Source organism: Typopeltis vanoorti, chromosome 11, assembly GCF_054136105.1.
Source record: "Typopeltis vanoorti isolate ZY-2024b chromosome 11, IOZ_Tvanoo_1.0, whole genome shotgun sequence".
Taxonomy (NCBI): domain Eukaryota; kingdom Metazoa; phylum Arthropoda; class Arachnida; order Uropygi; family Thelyphonidae; genus Typopeltis; species Typopeltis vanoorti.
In genome coordinates, this window is record NC_143559.1 from 36,692,678 (window position 1) to 36,708,680 (window position 16,003).

The 16,003-nt window shown below is 36.6% G+C and overlaps 1 protein-coding gene across 4 annotated transcripts in view; it reads left to right on the top strand.

The window, feature by feature from the left end:
• shtd (anaphase promoting complex subunit 1) overlaps nt 1-16,003 on the top strand; it is an 844,012-nt gene that overhangs the window by 382,229 nt on the left and 445,780 nt on the right. For all 4 annotated transcript variants that reach the window (XM_090401046.1, XM_090401047.1, XM_090401049.1 and 1 more), the window contains one exon: nt 11,664-11,803. In XM_090401046.1, coding sequence (XP_090257172.1) covers nt 11,664-11,803 — 140 coding nt within the window. The remainder of the gene's footprint in view (nt 1-11,663; nt 11,804-16,003) is intronic.

The following is a 16,003-nucleotide window of genomic DNA, read 5'->3' on the forward strand; positions in this document are numbered from 1 at the left end:
GCCTCTATTTGACCTGAATCCAGCTTGATCTTCACCAAGCTTTTCTTTCACAATTCATCTCAACCGTTTCTCAAGTACACTTGCATATATCTTGCCAGGAACACTGAATAGGGATATACCTCTGTAATTCTCACATTCAGTTTTATTTCCCTTTTTATATATATTTACTATGAGAGCTCTACTCCAATCATTGGGAATTCGTTCCTCTGTCCAGGCTTTCTGAACTATGCAGTGCAGCCACTCTAAGACTCTTATACCACCATACTTCAGCATTTCTAGTCAAATATCATCTACTCCTGCTGCCTTTCCATATTTCAAGCCTTTGATGGCTTTTTCTACTTCAAGTATGGATATGTATTCCTGACTGCATGCCTGGTTAGTGTTTTTTACCACTGTGCTGTCATCACTGCTTGTTTCATTTAGAAAATTTTCAAAGTAATTACTCCATAATTCAGGGATATCTTTTTCTCCCATTTTCATTTCACCTTTATCATCTCTAACTCCTTTTACAGCACTCTTTCCTCCATTCCTAAGCTTCTTCAACAACCTCCAGAATATCTTACCACCTTCTTGATATTTATTTTCTATGTTCTTGTCAAAGTCCTCCCATGACTTTTGTTGAGCTAGTTTTACACAGTGTTTGGCTTTCTTACATTTGTCTCTGTATTCTCTAAGAGCACAAGCTGACTTATTTGACAGGAACTTTTGATATGCTTTCTTCTTTTCCTTCACTGCCTCTTTAACTTCTTGTGTCCACCATGGAGTTCTAATTTTTCTATCCTTGCAGACAACTTCACCACATGCCTCTCTAGCTGAATCAATCGGGGTTTTCTTCAAGGCTTGCCGCTGAATCTCCAAGGTTTGATTCCTGTTCTCAAACTCTTTCATTTTTCCTTCAATAATCTTTGCATATTTTAGTCTACAGTTCACATTTCAGAGCTGCTCAACTTTTATTCGCGTTAAAAGTTTCTTACATGTTATTCTTTTCAATATGAAATTCAGTTTTATCCTGCTCAAGACTAAATAGTGATCACTTCCAATTTCAAATCCTCTGTACACTCTGGTATCCTGCACCATGGAGAAAACATCAGTACCCACAATACCATGGTCATTGAGACTTTTCTTATTCCTTGCCTCCTCTCAATATGAATTTGTGCACATTGTTATGTTGGAACATTGTATTAGTAATAACCAGTCCATGTCCTGAGCAGAAATCCCACAGGTATTTGCCATTATTATTAGCTTTGCTCTTTTCTCCAAATTTTCCCAAAATATTTTAATATGTCTCACAATCATTTCCTACTCTGCTCTTTAGATCCCCAACAAGGACTAACTTTTCCTTTTTCATTGTGTCAGTTGCTTTTTCTAAAGCCTCAAAAAATTCCTCCACTTCTACCTTAGAAGAACCTTGTGTGGGACCATTGGCACAAATAAGTCTCATTGTGCAGTTCCCCATTCTCATATTTGCCCACATTACTCTACTTGAGACTGCCTGCCATTCAAGAAGATGAGCCTCATATTTTGTGTTGAATACTATGGCAACCCCTTCTTTTCCTTGATTGTCATTGCCTGAATATAACATTTTGTATTTATTGCTGAGAAAGATCTCACCAGTTTTTGTCTTTTTTGTTTCAGTCACCTATATTATGTCGAATTGTTACTTATCTAATTCCTCCGCTAGCTCCATTTCTTTGCCATTCAGGCTTCTTATGTTGATAGTACCTATCTTTAACTCTGGTGATGTTGATTTGGGGTTTGTTTTCAGATTTGTTCCAGTAGCTGACTTTTCGCTGTTCGCCCTGGTTCCCTGGCGAAAACAACGGGGGCCTTGTTTAACCAGGCAACGCCCCAGCTGGCATGAAATTTTGTCATGTTGTACCATCATTTTGTATTTTGGTTTAACCAATAGGAATACAATTTGGTCGGCTAAATACCAAATTGCCAGCCCATCCTCATTCGTTCACTATCCAGGTAGATGCCCAACAGGGTGCACCACGAGAAGGTGAGGATTGGTCATTAGGTCAGAAGCCCTGGTCGGTTCTCCGCATTCCTTTAAAGGCTATGTGGAGGTCTCCTCTCAGTTATACAGCTTTGACCCTTAAGCACCCCATATTTGTTATGTATTATTATATATTTCTGTAAAATCCTTAACTTTTTAATGTAAGAGAAAATGTTACCTATGAAAGATTTCAATCTGGTGATCACTCTTTCACTAAGAAGTAATTATGCCAGTAAATTTTATAGATGATAATGAGCATAAATGGGTTATCTGCTTTATTTTCTTTCAGAAGGATGAATAAATTAAGTAGTATAATTTAGCAGTAAGGTGAAAATTAGTAGTAGTTCAATTTAATTTTTTTTTTCTGGTATTTTTAAGTTGTATGAATACAGAAGTTTATCGATCTTATTTTTGTAACTGGGAGTTGATTTGCTTGTATACAACATCAGTGGCCGTAAACATTAACATTATCATAATATTTGCTAACATGCTACATAAGCTGAGAGAATTTTGTACCCAAACAAATTATTAATTCAAGTCCTTTGTATGTGATGATAGTGAATGTCTTTTAAAAAAGAAGGATGTGAAGATTAAATAATACCATAATAAGAATATATTCATATAATATTATAGAATGATAAAATTATTAATGGGACATATGCACTAGACATTGAAATAACATTTCACTGCAACTTACAAATGTATTAAAAATTATATGGAATGTCATTCAAAAATTCCAATATATTTCATTTAACGTTACATGGACATCATCAGTGAGAGATACCATTAACTATATTCAAAACATGAATCACAATAATGAGTCTTAAGTCATGTATATTAGCTCGTGTCTCGGCTGCAGCTGAAGTATGTGATATTGCACCATTAGAGTCAAAGGAACAATTGTAGAAATTTGCATAGATAAAAAAAACAAAAAAAAACTCTTGTGATCACTTGGATATTGTCATGCAGCCTGATTAGTTCAGATTGATGCTCTTCAGTTTTAATCAAGGTAGAATGGCTAGTCTGCCCAAAGTGGCAAAGATGAAATGAGCAGGGCATTCGATTGACACCTGGTTAGTAAAGACACAGTAATGTATCCTTCATATATGGTAGGAAGGAAGACAATTTCTGATATGGTTTGAAGCATGTTTATAGATTGAATTACAAAGAATCTTTGCCATTTGTTCTGAGGTTCTTTTAAAGCAGGATATTGAAATTCTTTTCATATTGGATTGTAGTCTGGTAGAAGGATGATAATTACCAATAATTTTTTGAATGGTAGTTTTGTTGTATCCATTACGTATCAGATTGCTTTTAATTTTATTCAGATCATCTAATAAAATGGAATCAGAAAAGCAGATTGTATGAGGTCTTTGTACAAGAGCTCTCACTTTAACCCCCCTCCCCCCACACACTAGCTAACTTCTACATGGAACATTTTGAAAATCAAGCACTCAACACAGATTCATCAAACCAGTGGTCTGGTTGATGATGTGTTTGCCATTTGTTCTCATGAGCCAGACACACTGAATACATTTTTAGCACATCCCAATAGCCAGCATCCAAAAACTAACTTTACCATGAAAAAGAAAGTAACTAACAATTGTTTCTAGATACACTAGTGACAAGACTTCCTAATAGCTCATTATCCTTTTCCATTTACAAAAAAACCCCACACATACAGGAAGGTACTTACATAAGCAATCATACCACCACCCATCCCAACAGCATAGCATCCTTAAAACATTTACTCACTGAGCTTAGGGACCTTTGTAACACCACTTAGCCAGTGGATACACAGCCTGTGTGAAATAGATAAAATAATACGTGCACCACACCCCTCATACAACTAACACACAGGATCACAGCAAAACTGTTCCAATCCCATACATTAAGGGCACATCAGAAAAGATAGCTAAAATTCTTTACAAATGTAATCTCCATGCCACTTTTAAACCACTCATGCAGGTGGTTTAAAAGTGGCATGGAGATCAGCTCTCCTAAAGATCAACTTCATCTTCTTGCACATCCTGAAGTGTATAAAGCTCTTGTACTGCAGTTTGGCTTACTATGGACAGACTGTTAGATCAGTAAACAACCTCCCTAAGAGCACAAAAATTACATTGGCAATAATCTTTATGGCAAGTTTGAACTAGACTCATATTCTGGATACTCCTTCATATAGGGTTTTTTGAAGAAGACATCGGCTTTATATGGAAGTTGCTATCAGCATCTGCTGTGAAGCACCCCCCCAATCTCTACAAGTGCAGATGCATTGATTTGCTAAAGATCTGAGAGACAGTCATTATCAGACCAGATAGCCTGACTTCTCCATATTAATTTTATGGTTAACCAGCCCATAGAGAGCACCTTGGCAGGACATTAGTTCTGTTTTAGGTACAAATTAATTGCACATAATATCTTAATGAAGTGCTTGTGTGCTGATGATGCTGGGTAGAAAACCAGTGAAATATTAGCAAGTTCAATAAATTACTTTACTTTTTCATCTCTTGGTGTTGTTTATACCATAAAGCATAAATATGAATAATCAACAACACCTAAGCCTTTCAATATACGTATATCTTTACTCATAAAAGAAATGAGGAAATCTTTCGGATCAAAATGCTATTTGCCCATACATGAGAGGTTGGTTGGTCAACCTATAGTACATTAGTCGTCCTGTATATGGGTGGTGGGTTGCGAAAGGAGAAACTTATTTACATTTGATTTAAAAGCCTGTATATTCCTTGGGAAATACATCAAGGGAAAGACTGTTCCACAATACAGCAGTAGCAAGGATGAAGGAGAAGGAAAAGAAACTTGTTCTGTGGGTTTCAAGGTGTACTATGAAAGGATGTTGGGCAGCAGCTGTATGTGTTCCAATGAGCTTAGTGGGGGAATTATTGATGCTATTTCAGATGAACATTTGCCATGGAAATATTTATAGAATACACAAGTTGCAGAGACCAAATGTCTCCATGAAATTGGGGGATGGACATGCAGTTAGTAACATAGACAAAGGGGTTGCTGATGAACAGATAGAGTAATATATGGTAGACAGAACTGTATTTAAAATTTAATCCAGTAGATAGGAGGACACACAAAAGTTATAGCTTTTCCAGACTGAGACAGACACTCCTTATAATGTGACCCTCAGCTGTAGCTAATGCATAAATTTGGCTCTGATGATTCGACTCAATAGAGTCGAATCAAAAAGAAGGTGGGTGACCAGTTGAGTGCCAACTCTATACCAAGGCTGCATTTATTTAGCTTGTATGGAAATGATTCAAGAAAGGAGAGAAGAGTTATTCAGTTGTTTGTCAATGTGAAACTGGGAAGGGGCAGCAGTCAATAAAGCTGATGTAGTTATCCTGGGATGATATGAGGGATGTCCAGAAAGCAAGTTCCGTTTTTAAATATTTTCACTGCTGTACTATGATCACAATGATGCGCATGCGTGCTGAGTTTGTTGATTCGTTAGCGAGCTGTTGTGCCATTTTCAGACATTCTTGCAGTGCGTACGCTTCTTGGTGTGTGTTTATAATGTCTAAGAAAAATCGAATCACCCACAGCATGTGGAATTAGGGCAGTTATCTGTTTCTTAAATGCAAGGAACGTTAAAGCAGCTGAAATTCATCAATTTGGACTAACCCCTAACGGCCGCCCACACATGGCTGGTATAACTTTTTGCAACCTTCGGCTGGGAACAATTCCATCTCCCCCCCATATAGTCCTGACCTCATGCCCAACAACTTTCACCTGTTCAAACATCTGAAATATTTCCTTGGTAGCCGGTGGTTTCAAGATGACAACGGGGTCAAAGAAGCATTCAATATGTGGTTTGTATCACAGGTGGCAACCTTCTACAAATCTTGGTGCCCCGTTATGATAAGTGCCTGAACAGTGACGAAATTATGTAGAAAAGTAGTGAAAGATGTCTACTTTAATTTCCAATAAAGTTTTTTTTGTAAGTGTATTTTTGTTTCTCTGTCAACCCATCGGAACTTACTTTCTGGATGTCCCTTGTATAAATAGACTGGTACTTAATCATAGGAAGTGACTAAGTATATAGATGTTCTAGTTATGACAGGTTACATGATGAATTACCAAGCTAGAAAGAATGCTCCCCCAGCACCCTGGTGTTATTTACTGAATGGGAAGAATATCCTCAGCACATGAGAAGCTTGGGAAAGATGCAGAAATGTCTGGTGAGTGGATCAACTGATAACAAAGAAAGAAGTGCGAGATACGAAAAATGAAGGCTCGATCAAGAGAGAAAGAAAAATCAAGGACCGAGTGTTATACACAGATTCATTCGTAAAATGTGTGATTGATGAGAGTTTGACAAAATCATGCTTTCCTGGTGTGAAAATTAATGATGTTATTGAGTCTATTAGAGCACAAAAAGGTAGGGTGAAAGAAATTATCGTAGTGACTGGAACAAATGATTTAAAAGAAGAGGAGTATGGCATGAGAGAGGACTTGAAAGAATAACTGAAAGTAGCAAAAGAAAAGAGTGAGAGAGTTAAGATAGTGGATCTGTTGCTGCGGTATGACAGTGTAGAGCTGAGGAGGAGGGCTAAAATAGTGAATGACTTGGTGCATAGGTTATGCAGGAGGAGTGGTGTGGACTTTGTGGATGGGTGGAGTGAGTTTGACGGACAAAAGGACTTATACAAGAAGGATGGTTTGCATCTGAAAATGGATTTGGTGTTCGGAAACTGGAAAAAGTGTTGTTGAATGAAGTGAAAGTGGATGTGTAGAATCAAGGAAACTAGAGCTTTTAAGAGTGTGTGTGGGTTAAGCTGTTGAGAAAGTATGCAGGCATCAATGAGGCAGTTCAGTGTAAGAAAGTGTATAATAAGTCTAAGTACCACTGATAACAAACCAGAATGGGATAGTTAGTATCAAGTATTAGGATGGACCTAAAGAGGTTTTTGCACTTTATGTACACTAATGCCAGGAGCAATCGGAACAGGCAGGAGGAATTTTTGGCATTGGTTAGCTCATCCTGGCCAAAGGTTATTAGCATTAGTGAGACATGGCTAACAGGAGATGATATAGTTAATGGGATAGAATGTGAAGTGTGTTCACAGAGGATAGAGAGAAAAGAATGGGGCAAGGAGTGTTATTGATGATAGGCAATGAACTACAACCAAAGAAAGTAGAAGTTCAACTGCAGGCCAGTGAAAATAGCGCATTTGAGGCTATCTGACATGAGATCGAGGCCAGCAGAGCAAAATATTTCAATATGCAAGTAAAAGACACAATGTATATGGCAGAATGATTTTAAGGAATGTCGATGATGAGGTAGGGAGGAGTCATTTGAAATACTAGAATTACTAAGTGAACACTTTGCAAGAGTATATCATCCAGGTGATGATTTGCAGTAATGAGAGCTCCAAGGGCTTATACGGGAAGAGGTAAATGAAATAGAGGTGCATAGCATATTACAGAACCTTAATGTGAATACAGCTGTGGGATTGGATGGTATACCAGCTTGAGTTTTATGTGAAGCAGTGAGGGAATTACCAGTACCCTTGACCATATTGTTTAATCTAAGTTTCACCTCTGGGTTATTCCCGAGGGGGTGGGGGCGGGAAAATAGTTCCATTGCATAAAGGAGACTCCAAGACTGATGTAGTAATTTACCGACCAATCAACGTATCAGGAGTTTTTGTCAAAGTGTTTAGAGAAGTTGGTCAAGAGCAAAATACAGGAATGAATAGATGGAAATGGGATACTGTATTGGGGCAGCATTGTTTTGTGAAGGGTAGGTCATGCCTCATTAACTTGCTCACATTTTATAATACAGTGAGTGACAGCTGAATTGGATAAAGGTAATGGGTTTACAGTGATACTGTTAGACTTTGCAAAGGCCTTTGACAGGATACCACATGGAATTCTGATCAGTAAACTGTAGCACATGGAGATGGATATAGGGGTTGGTGAGATGGATAGGAGGATGGTTGATGGAGAGATATCAGAGATTAGTTCATTCAGGTGTAGAGTCTAAAACAAGGCCTGTGACTTTGTGTGTTGCAGGGTTCAGTTCTTGGACCACTGCTATTTAATTTGTTCATTAATGATATAGGAAAGGATCTGAGAGGAACTGTTCAGTTATTTTCTTATGATGCAAAGTTGGGTAGAGCAATAGTTAATAGAGATATCAAAATTTTGTAGATGATTTGGATAGATTGGAAGACTCGGGCAAAAGAGAATGAATGTAAGTTTAATGTGGCAAAGTGTAAGGTTATGCATTTTGGGATGAAAAGATTACCATCTGTATACCATATTGGTGGAAATGTACTCCAGGAAATTGACAAAGTCAGAGAACTTGGGAGGGTTAGTAGATAGGGAGTTAAATTTTATGAGTCTCCTAAACTTAGTTTAGGGGGCTCATAGCAAAAGAAGCTAACGCAACTCATCAGATTACTTGGTTACTGAAGAACATTTTGATGAGCAGAGACAAGCAGGTTATTGCTCATCTCTGCTCATCTTCCTCTTTATCGAGCCTTGAATAAGACCCCCATCTTGACTACTGTGTGCAGATCTGGGTGCCAGGGTTTCTTGGTGGTAGAGAGGATCCATAAGTAAGTGACCGAGATCGTTATCTGGTCTATGGAATCAACTTTACGAGAACAGGTTGTAGATATGTGGGTTACAGAAACTGGTTGATAGGCGGAAAAGGTGATATGATTGAGATATTCAAATTACTGAGGAGTTTTTACAAGATTAGTTCAGAGAAAATTTTTCAGAACAGGTGTGTTGGTGGGAGAACTAGGGGGTCATCCATGAAAACTAAGTAAGAGTATAGTTAGCAAGGGTTTTAGAACTAGGATTTTTGCTAGAAGAGTAGTGAATGAGTGGAATAGGTTGCCAAAATCTATTGTGTGTGTGTGTGTGTGTGTGTGTGTGTGCGTGTGCGTGTGTGTGTGCGCTATGACTGTGAATGAGTTAAAAGCAAAGTATGATAGATACTGCACAAATGTTGGATAGTTCTTGACTTGATGTTTAGGGCATCCCTCAATGAGTCGAAAGACTCTTTGGAGTTGCCCATAATAATAATATTGTGATATCTAAAAGTGAACGTGGAATTTGACAAACAACTGGGATGGGAGTGAAATGGGTGGGAAACCTTATTAAAGAAGAGATCCATATGAAGTGGGATGAATACCATGAGATTAAGGATGAAAGGAATTATGAAATATATAAATAAATGACAGGCTAGAACAGTTATAAGTATTGTATAGAAAGCTAAGTTGGAGTATGAAAATAAAATTGGCTACCCAACCTAAAGTGATCCAAAAGAATTTTGTTATACTGCAAGTGTGGAAGTTTACTGTGGAACTTTATCTATCAACCAAGTGTATGTAACAGTGCACAGTGATGCCACTATGTTGAATAAAAGGATAGAGATGCATGAGGAGGGGCTTCTAATGTTGTTGCATAACTTGGATGATAGATGCTAGGCTCTTGACATGTTTCTGTATTTTTAATCTCAGCTCAGGAAAGATCCAAAAGGAATGGAAAGAATGTTTAATAATTCCACTGTACAAGGGTATCACAAAGACTGCTGGATAACTATCAACCTATCGGTATGTCTGGAGTGGTTAGGAAGATTTTAGAGAAGTTAGTAAAACCCTGAATACAAAAATGGGTTGAAAGCAAGCTATACTTTGCAAGGAACAGTATGGGATTACTAAAGGGAGAGGTCAAGTCTAGGCAATTTGCTCTTATTTTGTAATAATGTTGCAACTGTCAGTATTGGATAAAGGAAATGGATACACTACTATACTGTTGGACTTTGCTAAGGCATCTAATAGGATATCACATGAAAAGCTATTCCATAAACTTGAGATTATGGGATTGGAGCATTAGCTATCTGCTTGCAGGTATTATAAAGTGGTATATAAGAAGTGAGTGTGGATCATACTCATTTACGTTGATCAGTGGTGCCTCCAGTGATCAGTCCTTGGACCACTCTGTTGTTTAATCTGCATGCTGATATTGAGAGGGGCTTGACAGAAGATATTCTATTGTTTGATGATGATGCAAAGATAGGCATGGTAATCAGGGATGCGTCTGGTATACAGTATTTACAGGATGAATTGAACAGGCTGAAACTGCAAGTAAATGATTATGCCTATCAATTCAATGTCAGTAAGTGTAAAGTTATGCCTGTCAGCATAATGAGATATCCAATGGAATATTATACTTTGGCTTTGAGAAACCGATGTTGAAATTATGGTGGAAAGGAAGTTGAAGTCCAGTGTAAAGTGAGTGAATAGAGCAAACAAAACATAAAAAGAATTTATCAACATACAGTGTATCAAAGGAAATAGACAAAATGGCCAAACAAGCAATTTTGGCCACTTTGTGATGGCTGACCGCAAGGAACAGAGATTGTGCATGAAAGTTTCTTTTCCTTTGGGTAAAACTGCAGCCAAAACTATTGTTATGCTTCAGCAAGCCATTAAGGACGACACTGTAGGTAAAATGCAAGTCTGAGTGGTTTTCCTGTTTCAAAAATGGGGACATGTCAGTTGAAGACTAACAACAATCTGGCCAACCTTTGACAAGCAGAAATGATGAAAACATCGAAAAGATTTGGCAGGAAATCAATGAAGATAGTCAAAAGACCACTGAGCAAGAGTTTTTGAAGAGACAAATTTGTCATGCCACTTGTGCTAGTGAATTTTAACAAAGATTTGCAAATGAAATGTGTGTCCACCAAATTTGTGCCTCAAACAGTATTCCAGTTGAACAGTTCCAGAACTGTTTTCATCAGTGGAAAAAATATTGGGACAAATGCATTGACTCACATGGAGAGTATTTTAAGGAGGCTATTATATGGTATTATAAACTTTAATAATAATAACTTATTTTAAAAAATAATTCCGGTTATTTTTGAGTATTTCCTTGTATATCGATGTTTTATTTTCTCTATTCTGTACCTTCCCATCACCCAAACACACAAGGATTTGATTCATCCTTAGCTCTGGTATGTAAAGTTATTAATAATTTTAAACACCAATATTATATTATTTAGAAACTGAAGTCTTCCAAGATTCCCAAGCATCCAGATGCAGATATTTTTATATTGCAAAAGTATTAATTATAAATTTAAAATTTAAATGATTTATTAAGTTTATTAACTTGATCACATATTTCATCAAGTATCATGACATATCTTCAGAGGAAACATAATGGATGGCTAACTTTAAAATATTAACAGAATGAATTTCATGCATTACAATGTTAGGTATTCAGCTGTTGATGAACATCTCACTTTACAGTGCTCTGTTAGAAACAGGTAAATAAATTTCACTAGTTGGTGGAAGTGAAACAGTACCCAAAGAATAGTTTTGTTTCTTGCATCCTAATAATGTCCCATTATAGCTTTGAATGTTGCATTGCACACTTTTAAGTTAACTACTTAAATTTGCTCTGAAGATGTGTGGTATTTAGCTGAAAATGTTTTCTTAAGTTCAGAAACATTTGTTATTTATAAATTATCTGTGTTTAAATCTTATATATGTTAATTTTGGCATCTTACATTTGCTGTTTACTCATTCATTTCATTTAACCAGAGTCTAAAAATAATATTAAGAATTTTTAATTCAATAACTTCATTATTAATATCACTTAAAATAATTATTAGGAAGACAAGAACTAGCAGCCTTACATTCTAAAACAAAAGTGATGGCATCAAGCAAAGTTACTCAGATAAAATCAGGAGAAGCAGGTAAACATGGAATACCAAAAGAAGATGATGATGGCTTTGATCATTTGGATCATGAGGTATAGTTATTTTTATTTATTTTTAACTCTCTTCCCCCATGTGTGTGTGTTGGGGGGGGGGAGGGGGAGAGAGAGAGAGAGCACTCATTTAGCCCTAATGTTTGACCATTGAGGGTACCATTCTTCACCATCATGTCAGCTGAGTGCATTTCTGATATCATGCTGCACAAATGATGACATGAATACAGCAAACAAATATTTTAATCACATTTCTAATCCTAATTAGTATTATTTGTATGTATATGTACATTACATCTGTTTTATGGTTAGTTTTTCTGAGGAAAGTTTTGAAAATTCACATTTATATGAGAAGGAAGACGTACTTTCCTGCGTTAGTGATTGGTTAACTTAGGAGCTTGCTCAAAACAAAGCCAGTTTCTAAGAAAATTTTTCTATAGTTGATAACCAGAATGGAACATCTAAGCCTTAGTTGCATTCTAGAAGTTAACAGTATGTTCAGCAGATAGCTTAAAAATCTGATTACATTTATGTTAATCTATTTTTATTTTTTATGCAAATACCACCAATCAAAAATTGTAATTGTAGTCCGTCACTTCTGTGGATGAGATTAGATAATCAAGAACCTCTTCTCTTAGTTTTTTTCATGTCACTTAAGGCTTCCAATGAGCTGTGTTGTCTTTAGGTTTTAGCAGACTTGGTGTTTGTGATGATGAGTCCAGCCTAAATGTTGACAGTGAGTTAAAGCAAAAGACTTACAAATGTTATTGGATAAACTAAGAATTTTATTATTTTTAAAATGATATAGATTTATAAATAGATTTCATTTGGCAAAAATTTCACTTGTACTTATTGTCTTTAATTTCACCCTATTTTTTAATTATACATGTAATTATCATTATACACAAGGGGTGGCATTTCCAAGAATCACCGCTTATATCGAAAACACATAAAACAGGAGGCTTATAACATTGGATAATAGAGGTGGCATTCACAAGCGTGTGAGATTTTAATCTTTCAAGATGAATTTAATCAAAAATGTGCACCTATTTTTCATACATATTAAGGCATAAGAGTAGTAAATAAAATATTCAAAATGTATAAAACAAATGACTGTTAAAGGATTTTATTTTCATGATTAAGACATCTTTGCTTTGAAGAGAAATTCATGAAATTCTTCAGTGGCAATGTGATCTGCAGCTTCAGTCTCACCGGTCATGTTGAGATTGTGGAAGGCATAACAACTCTTATAGCAGTCAAACGACCCACAACTAGTTCTGATGATTGATCTTTATAGCCAGCATCCTTTCCATTTTCTCAGTTGCATGACATTCAGATTTCATTATTCTGGTCCATTTACTTCTAATTTTTTAGGAAATGAGAATGTAAACTAGATTGTTAATTATAAAAACTTTAATTAATGACTGTCTGTATTTTGGCAATGTCACATTGCGATCTTCAGGGATCACAAATCGATGATATGTGCACGCAGGCACTCACACTAAGCAAATGAAGCCGAAGAAAGGCAACTAAAGTCGGTCCTGGAGTTCGGAAGATGCCCCCTAGCTAAATTGGGTTGTCTTGGCCATTGAGCTGACATTTAGAATGTATACTTCCCAAATTTGGTGCAGTCTCATGCATCCAAATTTGTTAAGGTTTGGGAAATTCTTCACAACTGAGGCCTATTCAAGGAATAATCTTTTATGCTTGTACTTGCTGCAGTGTAACAAAGTGGCCTTCTGCCAGCGTATCCTGTAGTGGGTGCCAGTAAGTCCTGGGTGGCTGTATTGATAGAACCAGATGTATTTCTTGTGTTTTTGGATATCCTGATATTGGCTGTCCTGCCTCTTTAGCCATAGTTTGCAACTGCAAGGGACTTGGTATATTCCAGGCAAGTCTAGGGGAAGTTGCTAGTCGTTAGTGGAGTAGATAAGAGATGACAATTTCTTATGTGGTTTGTAACTGGTTGTGAGGTCATATTTCTTTAGGATTTTTGATAATTTTTTGGATGTTCCCCAGATATATGGAATGGTGATAGATTTAGAGTAATCTCTGCTTTGAAGGGGAAGGGGTGTTGGAGTACGTGGTTTTAATATTTTTTTGGGGCGGTTTTTAGCTAATGGCTAAGAACATGTTAAGCATATGGTCAAGTTCAGTATTTAGGGCATTGTTATCTGAACTGATTAATTTTGCCATGTTATATAGGGTTTTTATAATCCCATATTGTTGGGAGGAGAGTGTGTGACTGCTGGTGAATGTATCTACCTGTATGTGTAGGTTTTCTGTAAATGGACAAAGCCATGGATCCATCAGGCTGGCATATAATCAGAGTATATAGGAATGGGAGATTGCTGTTTTTCTTTTCCAAGATAAACTGGATTCGGAGGTGGATGTTTTCTCCCTGGTGCAGGACACCAGAGTGTACAGAGGATTTGAAATTGGAAGTGATCACTATTTAGTCTTGAGCAGGATAAAATTGAATTTCATATTGAAAAGAATGATATATAAGAAAGTTTTAAAGCGAATAAAAGTTGAGCAGCTCTCAGATGTGAACTGTAGACTAAAATTCACAAAGATTATTGAAGAAAAAATGAAAGAGTTTGAGAACAGGAACCAAACCTTGGAGATTCCGTGGCAAGCCTTGAAGCAAACCCTGATTGGTTCAGCGAGAGAGGCATGTGGTGAAGGTGTCTGAAAGGATAGAAAAATTAGAACTCCATGGTGGACACAGGAAGTTAAAGAGGCAGTGAAGGAAAAGAAGAAAGCATATCAAAAGTTCCTGGCAAATAAGTCAGCTTGTGTTCTTAGAGAATAAAGAGACGAATGTAAGAAAGCTAAACAGTGTGCAAAACTAGCTAAACAAAAGTCATGGGAGGACTTTGCAAGAACATAGAAAATAAATATCAAGAAGGTGGCAAAATATTCTGGAGGTTGTTGAAGAAGCTTAGGAATGGAGGAAAGAGTGCTGTAAAAGGAGTTAGAGATGATAAAGGTGACATGAAAACGGGAGAAAAAGATATCCTTGAAATATGGAGTAATTACTTTGAAAATTTGCTAAATGAAACAAGCAGTGATGACAGCACAATGATAAAAAGCACTGATTAGGCATGCAGTCAGGAATACATATCCATACTTGAAGTAGAAAAAGCCATCAAAAGCTTGAAATGTGGAAAGGCAGCAGGAGTAGATGATATTCGACCAGAAATGCTGAGGTATGGTGGTATAAAAGTCTTACAGTGGCTGCACTGCATAGTTCAGAATGCCTGGACAGAGGAACGAATTCCCAATGATTGGAGTAGAGCTTTCATAGTACCTATATATAAAAAGGGAAATAAAACTGAATGTGAGAATTACAGAGGTATATCCCTATTCAGTGTTCCTGGCACGATATATGCAAGTGTACTTGAGAAACGGTTGAGAAGAATTGTGAAAGAAAAGCTTGGTGAAGATCAAGCTGGATTCAGGTCAAATAGAGGCTGTCAGGATCAGATCTTCACTTTACGACAAATAGTCGAGAAAGCATGGGAATATTACAAAGATCTGTATTTAAGTTTTGTCGATTTGGAAAAGGCATATGACAAGGTGCCAAGAGAGAAGCTATTGAATACGCTTCAGTTATATGGTGTCAATGGGACATTATATCAAGCAATACTTAGTCTTTATTTGCGTTGTAAATCAGCAGTTAGAATTGAAGGAAGTACAGGAAGATGGTTTAATGTTAAATCTGGTGTGAGACAAGGATGTACATTATCCACACTGTTATTCATTATCTATATGGATCACATTATGAAGGAAAGTGGTATTAAACATGATATCAAAATTGGAGATGTTAATGTCAGCTCTTTGCTTTATGCAAACGATGTTATACTTCTAAATAAATCCGCTACAAGTCTGCAAGGTTCTCTGACTAAATTGAATAACTGTTGTAATAGATATGGTATGAAGTTCAGCAATAAAAAGACAAAGACAATGAAAATAGGCAGAATCATTGAAAATGTCAACTGTGTTGTGAATGGAGAACCTGTGGAACAAGTGAAACATTTCAGCTACTTAGGAACGATTTTTAGTGAAGATGATAAATTAAATATGGAAATAGAGAACAGAATCAACAAAGCTGGTATGAAGTAATGTAGGAAGTCAATTGAATAAATTCATATGGAATAAGTGAGAAATTATTCGGAACACTAAATTAGCTGTATATAAAACAGTGTTCAAACCAGTTTTAACTTAAGGATCTGAGAG